General features: G+C 46.6%; 1 protein-coding gene across 12 annotated transcripts in view; it reads right to left on the reverse strand.

Annotated features, from left to right (window-relative positions):
* LOC110493661 (regulatory-associated protein of mTOR) overlaps positions 1–13,435 on the reverse strand; it is a 181,473-nt gene that overhangs the window by 3,794 nt on the left and 164,244 nt on the right. For 4 of the 12 annotated variants that reach the window (XM_090204773.1, XM_036949653.2, XM_036949651.2 and 1 more), the window contains exons 28-32: positions 13,222–13,346; positions 11,610–11,711; positions 8,754–8,804; positions 3,106–3,212; positions 1,860–1,987 (exon numbers count right to left, since the gene is read on the reverse strand). In XM_090204773.1, the coding sequence (XP_090060899.1) occupies positions 1,860–1,987; positions 3,106–3,212; positions 8,754–8,804; positions 11,610–11,711; positions 13,222–13,346 (513 nt within the window). Of the gene's footprint in view, positions 1–1,859; positions 1,988–3,105; positions 3,213–8,753; positions 8,805–11,585; positions 11,712–13,221; positions 13,347–13,435 lie in introns of all 12 variants that reach the window. The other 8 variants (XM_036949655.2, XM_090204774.1, XM_036949654.2 and 5 more) reach the window with 3 other exon arrangements.

Genomic DNA, 13,435 nt, shown 5'->3' on the forward strand with positions numbered 1-13,435 from the left:
CCCCACTTTGTGACATCAGCAGATGTCACAACGTGCTATACAGAGACTCAGCCTAAAACCCAAAACAGTAAGCAAGGCTGTATTGTGTGTATATGGCCAGTGGGTGTCACCATAAGTACATGGGTATAAGCACTATTGGACATCCCGTCTCCATGGTAACAGCATCCTTGAGTGACAAGACACTGTGATTGAAGATTGAGGAGGTAGTTGCCCCTAAGCACAGATCTAGGCTCTAGATGACCTAACCTCAAATCCTAGCTTTAAGAAGCAGAAAACAAATCTGACTCTGGGCCAGCAGTAAGAAGCAATCAGAAAGCCAAAGTGAGGACCAAAACCTATCCCTGTTCCCTTGGCGAAAATAGTTACAAACTCTGTAAGAGTGTGCATGATTGTGTGTTCCCCTGGGTGTGTATGCGATGTGTGTGTTTGTTTAGCCCTCTACTGGTTTTAAAGGAGAGCACAAAGGGAAGGCGTTCGACAGTCTCAGTGCCTGAGGGGAAGCTCTTAAATGAACATTAGTTAAAGATTTATGGGACACTACGGCTTAATTGCCCTGTTTTCTCTTTGGGGATGAACTCAAATAATGTTTGGCTGAAGATGTGCACGACCGTGTGGACACAGGATGTGGCAGGAGAGCTGGGAGCTCCCAGGTGAGAATACAGCAGAAATCAGTGATATGAGTCTTCAAATAAACCGCCAGTTAATTAGGTACACCACACCGTTCATGAAACTAGATCGCTCCTAAAGACAGTCAGTCAAGTGGCTGTGACTCGCTATATAAAGCAGGCAGACAGGCATCAAGACATTCAGTTACTGTTTGGTTGAACGTCAGAATGGGGAAAAACAAGTGACCTAAGCGACTCTAAGCATGTTATGATCGTCGGTGCCAGACGCTCCTGTATCTCAGAAACGGCCGCCTGCCTGAGTTTTTCACGCACAACAGTGTCTCGGGTTTACTGAGAATGGAGCGACAAACAAAAAACACCCATTCTGTGGCAATCCTGTTGGCGAAAGCAGCTTGTTGATGAGTTCGAATGAGAATGGCAAGAACCGTGCAAGCTAACAGGCGGGCCACAGACAGACAAATAAATAAATAAATAATGGCGCAGTACAGCAGTGGTGTGCCAAACAGCATCTCGGAACGTACAACTCGTCGATCCTTGTCACGGATGGGCTATTGCAGCAGACGACCACACCGGGTTCCACTCCTATCAGCTAAAAACAAGAAGAAGTGGGCACGTGACCAAGACTAGACAATCGAGGACTGGAAAAACATTGCCTGGAGCATGACAGCAAGTTCAGTTTACTTGAGTGGCCTGCGTAGTCCCCAGACCTGAACCCAATACAGTATCAGAACATACTGACATCCAATCTGCGTGTGGAGCGTTTTCCGACACCTTGGAGAATGCCCCGAAGAATTTAGGTTGTTTTGGTGGCAAAGGAGAGTCCGACCCAGTACTAGATTGGTGTACCTAATAAACTGTCCGGTAAGTGTTAATGAGATGAATTATTAACAGCTTTACCTATTTTGCTTTGCACATACGATTTTACATTGTGTCTGATGATAATTAAGGGGATAAAATATATCTGATGCTAATGAGAGTTTCATAAAACATTAAGACACACAGCTTCTCTTTGTTCTACTGGGAATAAGAAGCCCTATGATTAGAAATGAATTAGGAAGAATAGAAGCCCATTCACATTTATCTCAAGTCACATTTTAGACAGAATAATGTGACCAGGTTCGTGTGCATTGCAGGGATGATTCTCATTGTTGAAGCCTTTATGAAAGTCAAAGTGTGGAGGCAGCATTAAAAGTGTGCGTCTGCGTTTGCGCGTGTGCGAGTGAGAACACTCACCACTCGTTGGCGCCCATTCTCCTGTCATAGAGGCGGACCGAGCCGTCGCCCAGCCCCGCTGCGATGAGAGACCGCTGTGAGTCACATGATAGGCAAGTCACACAGCTGTCTGCCCCCGTTGGGATGTCCTGGTAGACACACACACACACACACACACACACACACACACACACACAATTAGTTTAAGCAATGTGGGGGGAAAAAAACGTAATTACATAGTCGTTGCCGTGACATAAACGTTGTGGTTGTCACGGTGCTCATTAAACATTGAGGAACTGGCTAACAACTCGATCAATCACGTCTACAGCTGAATGATGGAGAATGCCGTCTGGGCTCTGCCGTCAATACAGCCAGAGACAGGGCAGGGCTCGCATACCTACCATACTACTGTCTCTCAAATAAAGGGTTAACAAGTTGAATGGAAATACAACCGATAATGTTGAGCCAGGTGCTGAATACCAGGATGCATTCAGTGCCTTCAGAAAGTATTCAGACCCCTTGACTTATTCCGCATTGTGTTATGTTACCGCCTGAATTCAAACTGGATTAAATACATATTTTTCTTACCCATTATTCTGTACAGGCTTCCTTCTTTTCACTTTCATTTATGTTAGTATTGTGGAGTAACTACAATGTTGTTGATCCATTCTCAGTTTTCTACTATCACAACTATTCAACTAACTGTTTTAAAGTCACCATTGGACTCACGGTGAAATCCCTGTGCGGTTTCCTTCCTCTCCGGCAACTGAGTTAGGAAGTTAGCCTGTATCTTTGTAGTGACTAAGTTTACTGATACACCATCCAAAGTGTAATTAATAATTTCACCATAATCAAAGGGATAGGTCTGCTTTTTATTTTTTTTTTACCCATCTACCAATAGGTGCCCTTCTTTGCGAGGCATTGGAAAATCTCCCTGGTCTTAGTGGTTGAATATGTGTTTGAAATTCACTGCTCGACTGATAATTGTATATGGGGGGTACAGAGAACGCAGTCATTCACAAATCATTTAAAACACATTGCACAGAGTCTACGCAACTTATTATTTGACTTGTTGAGCACATTTGTACTCCTGAACTTAATTAGGCTTGCCACAACAAAGTACCCACACTTCCACAGATTGTCATAATGCTCCCAATGGACCTATTGGTCAAAACTTGTAGAAAGGATTTGAGATGAGGCACCTGTGACATTTCAAAACAACGTCGTTGATAAACGGGTTAGTTATGTTCAGTGTGTTTCCCTTCACCTGAACCTTCATCTCCCTCTCCGTGTCCCAGATCCTGATGACCCTCACGTCTCCAGACGTCATCAGCAGCCCCGTCTCCTGCTCCCAGTCCACCACCATGCCTGCACCTAAGAGAGGACTCTGGTTAGTAACACACACAGACAGAAAGATACAAGGGAACACACACAGGCGGAAACACCATTGACAAAGACCCAGCTGTCAATGCCCGGGACACGGGGGCATGATCTACCAGCTGAGCATGGGTCATGAAGTAATCTGCCAAAAGTTCTGACACACTCAGACTGGCGGATGTAAACAGGAAACACACCATCTGAGTCAATTGTGGGTCTAATGAAGGGTCACTCATCAGCCGTCAGGATATCACCAACACCTATCTAGGGGGCTAGGGGTCGATTTGGAAGAAGCAAAAAACTTTGAGGCAGCTGCCAACCCTGTGACTCACAACAGTCAGAGGTTAAAAGACCTACTCCTCTTGGAGGGGGGGGGGGGGGGGGGGGGGGGGGGGGGGCTTTACTTGGCTCATTGCACGCTATCGTCTCCTTGTGGCAGGCCGGGCGCTTGACCTTGGTCGTCAGGTGAACGGTGTTTCCTCCAACACATTGGTGCGGCTGGCTTTTGGGTTTAGCAGGCGGGTGTTAAGGAGCGCGGTTTGGTGGGTCAGGATTCGGAGGACGCATGACTCCACCGTCGTCTCCCGAGCCCGTTCGGGGAGTTTCAGCGATGAGACAAAATCAAAATCGGGAGGCAAAAATAGGGGGTCAAAAAAGCAAAACAAAAAGATGAACTGCTCTACCAGATGTTACTACTGGCAGGCTGTAGTGACAGGGTGTCACACCCAGAGAGAGAGAGAGAGAGAGAGAAAGACAGAGATTAGAGAGAAAGACAAAGATTAGAGAGAAAGATGTCCCGTTGACAATTTGGTTCTTATCATTTTCATATTGTAAATAGCCAAAGTAAGCTTTAGCAATATGTATATTGTTATATCATGCCAATAAAGCAAATTGAATTGAAAGAGAGCGAAAGACAGAGAGAGAGAGAGAGATATGAGAAAGGGAGAAAGACAGAGAGTGATGAGAGAAAGACAGCGAGAGAGAGATGAGAGAGAAAGACAGCGAAGGAGAGATGAGAAAGAAAGACAGCGAGAGAGATGAGCGAGAAAGACAGCGAGAGAGATGAGCGAGAAAGACAGCGAGAGAGATGAGCGAAAGAGAGCGAGAGAGATGAGCGAAAGAGAGCGAGAGAGATGAGCGAAAGAGAGCGAGAGAGATGAGCGAAAGAGAGCGAGAGAGATGAGCGAAAGAGAGCGAGAGAGATGAGCGAAAGAGAGCGAGAGAGATGAGCGAAAGAGAGCGAGAGAGATGAGCGAAAGAGAGCGAGAGAGATGAGCGAAAGAGAGTGAGAGAGAGCGAGAGATGAGCGAAAGAGAGCGAGAGATGAGCGAAAGAGAGCGAGAGAGATGAGAGAGAGAATAAAACAGAGATTAGAAAGAGAAAGACAGATAGATTAGAGAGAAAGAGATTAGCGAGAGAGAGCGAACGAGAGAGCGAAAGACAGCGAGAGAGGATTTAGAGAGATAAAAACAGCGAGAGAGGATTTAGAGAGATTAGAGAAAGACAGCGAGAGAGATTAGAGAGAGAGTAAAACAGATTAGAGATGCGAGAGATTAGAGAAGGATTGGCGAGAGAGTGAGAGAGAAAGACAGTGAGAGATTAGAGCGAAAAGAGAGAAAGACAGAGATTAGAGAGATGAGAGAGAGCGGGAGATTAGTGAGTGAAAGAGAGCGGGAGATTAGTGAGTGAAAGAGAGCGGGAGATTAGTGAGTGAAAGAGAGCGGGAAAGAGATGAGAGAGAAAGACAGCGAGAGAAAGAAAGACAGCGAGAGAGAGATTAGAGAGAGCGAGATATGAGAGAGAAAGACAGAAAGATTAGAAAGAGAAAGAGAGAAAGACAGCAAGAGAAAAACAGCGAGAGAGAATTTAGAGAGAGATGAGAGAGAAAGAGATTAGCAAGCAAGAGAGAGAGCAAGACAGAGATTAGAGAGAAAGAGAGATGAGAGAAAGACGGAGAGAAAGACAGAGTATAGAGAGAGATGAGAGACAGAGAGAGAAAGATTAGAGAGAGCGCGAGAGATTAGAAAAAGCGGGAGAGAGCGGGAGAAGCCCTTGGCACCGCCATATGCTGCTACTGAGAGCGAGAGTCACAGAGCTAAACTGTGGTCGAGTCTCAACCGTACTTGATAAACCGCTCTGTGACACCTGGCAGAGGGCCGGGGCGTAGCCTAACCTTGAGGCTAAGCCCCAGCGTGGCTAGCTCTGGAGTCACAGCTACGCGGGCTGTTAGCTAGCTCTGGAGTCACAGCTACGCGGGCTGTTAGCTAGCTCTGGCGTCACAGCTACGCGGGTTGTTAGCTAGCTCTGGCTCACATGCAGACGAGTGGGGGAACACTTCAGAGTGTACTCAGCCACCCACAGAGCTGGGACCCTCACACACACACGAACATCTGTGATTCCCCCATTACACACACGCGTGCACACACACAACATTCAAACACACGCGTGCACACAAACAGAACGTCTGGCCCCATTCAGAGACCAGAGACTGAGGCATTCCTTTGAAGTCTAGAGCTCTGTGTTAGTGAGAAATTCCCATCTCTTGTTGATGAGGAAAGAGGGAGAGGAAGAGTACAGCAGAGAAACCCTAATCTTGTTTATTATAACTTTAACTATTCCAGGCAGATAGTACTAAAGTCAATGCTCACAAGCAAGGGTTGGAAACTCCAAATATTTCCAATCGTTTCATTATGAACCAGAAGCACATTTTTTGTTCTGACCAGCATAATAAAGTTCGGAACCGGTTGGAACCAGAAGAAAGTACAATTTTAGAGAATTTGGCAGTACGTCCAACCGGCCTCACAACCTTACCTAGAAAAGTAGCTGGCAGACAAAAAAAGAGAACGTTGTTAACCGGTTCCCATGCTTTTAAAATAATGCTTATGTTCCTGAACACTAGAGATCACTTCTGTTTCCGTCATTCTTTCGAGTTTTCGGATTTGTTCCCTGAACCGGTTCCGTCCCCTGCGTACAAGCCAACACACTGACTGAACCCAATGTCAGGAAAATAAGAGAACAAAACAGTTCACCCCATCTCTCATTCTTCCCATCCCATCTTTATTCTCCTCCCACTCCGACACCTCTCTTTTCTCTTCACTCCCTCCATACAGTTCAACCGTAACCAACTCCAATCAAAAACATCTCTCAGGCGCTGAAAGGTCACATCAGGGTCAACGCATTGAGTTCTTACACAGACTGTCTCAACTTCCCTAAAATGAGAGAATCAGCAGCATAACCAGGGATCTTAGAAGTCCACATATATCAATAGCGACATTATAGATGGAGATGCCTGACTGAGGGAGTGGATGTGAGGTAGTGCTGGAGGCTCATTGTTCTCCTTAATAACGACTACAAAGGCGGCTAATGATTTAGTTAGCATTAGCATACTGTATAATGGAATGGATATTCCGGGGCTGCCTGTGCGTGGGTGTTGCTGGTGCGTATAGATGCTAGCTGCAAGCGCAATTAGGTTATCCCTACAGCTAGCGTTCGCATAAACTAGCGTTAGCGGTCTCCAGTGGCTACGATAGCCCCATTCCACTACTCATTCTGCCCCTGGCTCTCTTCCCTAATACCCTTCTCTATAGCGCTCCTTACATATCCCTCAGTCTCACTTCATACTCCCATCACTCATTATTTCTCTCTAGGAGACTAGCACTGCCTCTGCATTCTCATTCCACACCATTATCACCTGTTGATGGACTGGCTCTCACACACGCCGCAGTTTATTAAAGACTGCGCCCCGACTTCAACTTCCCTCCTCTCTCTCTTTTATTCCCTTAATCGTGTTTGCTTTGAAAGTGTCCTCCAGGACCCCGGTGATGGAATTAACTAGGACTACGCTGCACAAGCCTGTAGTTAACGATGAGGGCGTCACCACGGATGGGGTTGATTTGATGGATACGGGCACCGGTAGTTGATTAGGCTTCTGGCGCTAGGCTAGTTGACCTGTGAGCTGACGAGAGACATACAACTCTAGAGTGGAGCCTGTATCGAACCTGTATTACAGGCTAAGGGAGTCTGAGTATTAGAGCAGTGATGACTAAAAACTTTGGGTCCAGAGTCACTGAGACATCTGAGCCTTCTCTCATATTCAGCCTGTTTTAGTTTGTCCCTCTCCCAGTCCCTCTCTCTGTCTATCTGTCCGCCCCCCTCTGTTCCTCTCTCTCTGTGTACGTATCCTCTTTTAGTCCTACATCTCCCAGCCACGAGCTCCCAGAGGCCTTTTTAACAAGCCTCCAGCCATCCAGTGTATGTGGAGTAGGACAGCCCCAGGACTGCCCTACTTTCACTCAAACTTCCCCAGTCTAGTCAGAGAAAAAGAAAACTTCCTCAAGCTGCTGCAGGAGAATGAGAGTTGAGGGGAGAGATAGACGAGAGAGAGAGAGAATGAGAGTTGAGGGGAGAGATAGACGAGAGAGAGAGAGAGAATGAGAGAAGGGGGAGAGCGCAAGATGTTATAAACGACATTTGCATGAGAACTTAATTAGGTCTGCGCTCTGTCTGTGTGGACGGGAAGTCGATGTGGGTCTCCCTCTCCGGAATGCTAAACAAACACTAATGATAACTCCATAGGGTGTAATGAGGGCTGAGAGGGAGACGGCGCTGCTCCACAACAGATAGAAAATAAACAGCACCCAAACAGGCAGGCAGGCTCTCCCTCGCTCTTCCCCCCTTTCTCATATCTCTCTCTCGGTCAATCCATCACTTTCTCGCCTCTCTCTCCCTATCCCTTCTCTCTCTCTTTCTCTCTACCCTCCTTCCCAATCTCTATGGTCTTCTCTCTGACACACATTACATGCCAATTCAGCTGCAGAGGAAAAACCCAAGTCTGGATGAAGACCGTTTTAAGGCCCCTTGCTTGGCTGTGGAGGGAACTAATCATTGGTACTGTAGAGTCTGGAGTAAGGGCCTCAGGGCTAGAGGAAGGAGGTCCATTATTTCTACTATCAACATCCCACATTACCAGCAGGCCTCTAATTATACACTGTAGATTATTTTTCAGGGCATCCTCAATCATGTTATAACCCATATGGGGGTGCCGTGATGACAGTTGTAAGACTAATGTGGGTTCCCTGATTAGTACACTACTGCCACTGTAATTCCAACCCTGCAACGATACCGAGGCCGATAGAACCAGAAACAGCACATTCACATCGGAGCTGAAGCATTGCTCTAACTACGTCGACACAAACTGTTTTTATTATCAGGGTAAAACAAGCACACAATTCATAAAAACTAAAAAGACAAATCTGAGTTGTTAATACACCTGCATTTAACTTTGCGTGTAAAAGCTTACAGTTAAAACTAGAGTCGTCTGGGCAGAGTTCAACCCCCTTCATGTCTGTTTTGTACATGACAACTGGTAGGAAGACACGGTACCAGCTTTGGCCTGTGGAGAGAGGGATACTGACGAAAGGGAGGCCTGGGAGGGGGGCGGATCAGGCTACAGGAGGAAGTAGTAGTGCAGGGGCAGACTGCTGGGGTTTGTGCAGCACACTGAGTCAGACGAGAGGAAAAGACGACAGCAGCACTCACCTCCCTGTCCCTTACTCCTGTCCAGACAGATGGAGACCCGCCTGGCCAGACCTGCGAGGGGAGGAGCAGAAAGGAGGAGGCAGGGAGATGGGGGAAGGAGAGTCAGAAGCACATCAGCCCCAGCACCTCACACTTAGCAAGGACCCCCGCATGCACGGACACACACACACTCACGCTCTGACGCATACATGCAGTCTTGCACACGCACTCTCTCTGTTTTTGTTTGTGCGAGTTTGAATCCCACACAGACAGATAGATAGACACATAAGCGCACACAGCCACACACACAATGAGAAGCGGAACAACAAGGCTGCAGTTTACCCAGCATGACATCTTCCAAATGAATACCGCTGATACACCCCGATCAAAAACTATGGAGAGAGAGATATTCCACTACTCAACTACTGGGTGTGCATTTAAAAACAGGCTCCAGATAGCTACACTACATCTTAAATCATATATGCACCCTACGGCCTTGGCCAAAAGTAGTGCACTATATAGGGAATAGGGTTCCATTTGGGATGCAAGTCATATCTCATCTAAAAGCCTAGAGGGCAGAGGAGTCTAAATCCCCTGTACCACAGGGAAGACGAGTGTGTGCACACCTCGTTGAATGGATGTGTGTGTACGTACGCATGTGTGTATACCGAGTGTACAAAACATTAGGAACACCTTCCAAATATTGAGTTTCACTCCCTTTAACTCTCAGAACAGCCTAAATTCGTCGGGGCATGGACTCTACAAGGTGTTGGAAGCGTTCAACAGGGATGCTGGCCCATGTTGACTCTAATGCTTCCCACAGTTGTGTCAAGTTGGCTGGATGTCCTTTGGGTGGTGGACCATTCTTGATACACACTGGAAACTGTTATGTGAAAAACCCAGCAGCATTGCAGTTCTTGACACACTCAAACCAGTGCGCCTGGTACCTACTACCATACCCCGTTCAAAGGAACTTATATATTTTGTTTTGCCTACTCACCCTCTGAATGACACACAATCCATGTCTCAATTCTCTCAAGGTTTAAAAATCATTCTTTAACCTGCCTCCTCCCCTTCATCTACACTGACTGAAGTGGATTTAACAAGAGACATCAATAAGGGATCTTAGCTTTCACCTGGACTCACCTGGTCAGTCTATGTCGTGGAAAGAGCATGTTTTGAACACAGTTTATAAGTGTGAATGTGTGTGTTCTGCAATACAACAGGACTAACTGCATATAGCATAGTGATACAATTAACACCAACTATTACAGTGTAGGGGAGCTGGCAGCCTTGTTCTGCTAGAGGCAGATGAACATAAAACCAACCAAAGTCAACGTAGCAGCAAAGTAGCAAGACAGAGTTGGAGGATCTCAATGAAATGAGACAAAATGAGGAGGAATAGCGCCCGACGTCGTTACTGGATGGAGGGGAGAGCGCGTGTTATGGAGATGGGGGAGATTTGGAATGTGTGTGTGTGCGTGCTTCTGAAGCAGTTACAATCGGTGCCAACGATGATCTCACGATGGCATCTGTTCATTGCAAGTGCGCCAGCTGTATCAACGCAAGCTTGAGCTGTACAGACCATCTCTACCCCCCTCTACCTCCAAGGTGAAGTGGTGGTTAGTTACCCTGCGAAATCCTGATTGTTGAATACCTTGTTGTTGACTGTGATATCTGCCCTACTCTGAAATCTTCAGGGATGTGTGTGTGTGTATGACAGCTCTCCTTGTGATGCTAGTTAACTGTGTCACCTCTCAGCAGGCACCCTGAGCAGGGACGCTGCTCATCTTTGTTAAGGTGGGACACACACAGCTGGTGGTCCGCTGTACTGTCAGTCAGAGCACACATGCACTCATTAGAATAGAATGAGTGTGTCTCATTCCATGATTCGACACAGAGCTGTCAGAGCTAACGTCCTGCTAGCTAGCTCCCTTGCCTGTCCTCCTTCACACCCAGCACAGATAATAATGGAATGTGATTCAGCTATGTATTGAATGTCAGACAACAGCTCATCCTTGACCTGTATGTACTCACACACTTTTCTTCTACCGTACATTTCAGTTACACTGTTTATACTCAGCACATATTTATTTATATACTGGATACCTGGCATAGCGCACTCTTAATATATCTAGTGCTGTACATAGCCTTCTTCATATATCTGGTGTAAATTCATCTGGTGTACATACGTATAGATTGCATTTGGATTACTGTTAACAGTGCTTTGTGGGTTGTTAATTAGATTTATCCCAACGTGTCTTCATTTCTTTCATTAACTAGCTTGTTCAGGGGCAGAACGACAGATTTGTACCTTGTCAGCTCGGGGATTTGAACTTTCGGTTACTAGTCCAACACTCTAACCACTAGGCTACCCTGCTGCCCCATAACATCTGCTAAACTGTGTATGCGACCAATAAGCGTTGATTTGATACAATCTCAAATGAATGAATGAATTCAGTAGCCAATTTCCTGCACCTGCCATCCATAAGCCTACAGTTCTCTGAACCGTCACACGTCAGAGAAGTACAGGAGAGGAACATAGACAAGCAATTGGCAGATGTAGAGTGAAATGTGCGGGGGTTGGAGAGTTGGTGGAAAGGGGACATGGAGATGGGGGTCTGAATTCTGAGCGGGTGGGGAGGAGGGGGGGACTTGAATGATTGTGGACACTAGAACTAGGTGGATTGAGGGTTTGGGATAGAGGGGTGGATGGGAATGGGGTAAAAGTTGCATTGTGTGGTGGTGGTGGTGGGACAGGGTGTAAAACTGAAGCCGACGGGGAGGTACTCTGAGGGTCTAGGCTGATAAACGGAGGGGGTCTAGGGGGGGGGTAAATAGCGTGGTCTTTACTGTGGGCGCTGGAGGAGGGCTGACCTCGGGTGGTGGGGAGCATGTCGGACAGGCCCTGCCACGCCGTCACCATCTCGGGGTTCCGCTGGTCCGCAAAGTTCTTCCAGATACGCAACGCCCCGTCATCTAGAGGGAGGGAGGGGGGAGAGGATGTTTGGAGAAAGAAAGGAAGGGGGGGTGACAAAGAAGGAAGGAAAAGTAAAGAGAAAAAAAAACAGATATCATACAAGGTTAGAGGTCGCAAACAACTTCCATATTTACACTTGCAGAAACACGTCCCCCCCCTCTGTGCCCATGAGAGACGAAGCGCGTGCACATGGACTTACATTAACCGCTATGGCCTCGAGCGCGTACGTGACCTAAAAGTGCTGAAAGAACACAACAGGTGCACAGTCTATGGCTATATCCCAAACAGCACCCTATTCCCTCCATAGTGCACTACTTTTGACCAGAGCCCTATGGGTGCACTATACAGGGAATAGGGTGCTATTTGGGAGGCATCCTATCCCTTAACATGCATCTCTGAACAAAAGAGATAACGGACAAGTTCTTACGTCGGGTCGACACAAAGCAACTGTCAAGCAATTTGACCTCGTCTCTACAGCCTCAGGCTTTACAAACTCATATGTACAATACAATGCGCCTGTGCCTCTCCTTCATGCCTGGTACCTTCCCACTGCTTTCAAGCCTACACACACACACACACACACATACAAATATAATACCATGCTCCTTGTCACTCATTGTACAAAGGCACCGCAAACTAAACTGAAACTAAGTTCAAGGTCGTGTTAACAGGGTCTTGTTTCTCTAGTCCTCCTGAACAGACTGCCAAAGAATCCCAGAACGTTCAGTATTGAACCACTTATGTACACTCTTCTCTTCCTAGAAGTAATGACGGATGGTGCTCAACCCTTCACGTCAAGGTAGGGAAGAACTTCAAATACGGATGTATTCTGAAAGTATTCAGACAGGGCTGCAAACCAGGGTGAATGAATGACCATGTTTAAAATGACAGACAAAACCACATTACTGTATATGACTTTGGAGCCACAAAGCATTTTAACACAGCCCTGCGATAATTGGTTTCACATGAGAAATAAAGTGAACAGAATGGCGCTCTCCGGCAATTCAACATAAGTCTGCCGACTTAATTCCTTTTATAATTATTTAAGACTGCATTTTTTCACCCAGGGAACAATGTGCGCGTGTGTGTTCCTGTTTGAGGATGTGAGTCAGGCTTTTGAGGCTTATTAAGACTTCAAGGTCCAGGAGAGAGAAAACATGCACATTTATTTACTGCAAAAGGATGGTGTCCTTGAATTGAGGCAACTGGGGTCTATTTAGTTTCTGCATTTAGTTCGATTGGGTGATGCTGAAGTGATTAACTGCTTTTAGTTTTTTACATGTGTGTGCTTGCATATGTTTGTGCAAGATAATTGAGTCTGGGTGTATGTGCGAATTTTTGAGATGATCGCATGTGTGTGTGTATTTATATTATACTTAATATAATAAACGGCGGCAGATTTCCGGCTCGGTGATTCAAACCGGCGACTCTTTGGTTACTGGCCCAACGCTCTTTAACCGCTAGGCTACCTGCCTGTGTGTACAGTGTATAGGTGTGTGTGTGTCTGACCTGTAGCAGTGAGCAGCAGGGAGTAGTCATGTCCGTTGAGGTACTCCATAGCTGTGATGCGGGTGTAGCGAGGGTTCCCGTTGTAGAAATAGTCCAACCTCTCTGCCTTCTCCCAGTCCCAGAAACTACAGAACACACTTACACTTCAGTCACTTCCAGCACTTCAGTCACTTCCAGCCACTATACATCAAACCAAGTGTCTGTAGCACTGCCA

The sequence above is a fragment of the Oncorhynchus mykiss genome, chromosome 17, assembly GCF_057628025.1.
Source record: "Oncorhynchus mykiss isolate SJ-2025 chromosome 17, ASM5762802v1, whole genome shotgun sequence".
Taxonomy (NCBI): Eukaryota; Metazoa; Chordata; class Actinopteri; order Salmoniformes; family Salmonidae; genus Oncorhynchus; species Oncorhynchus mykiss.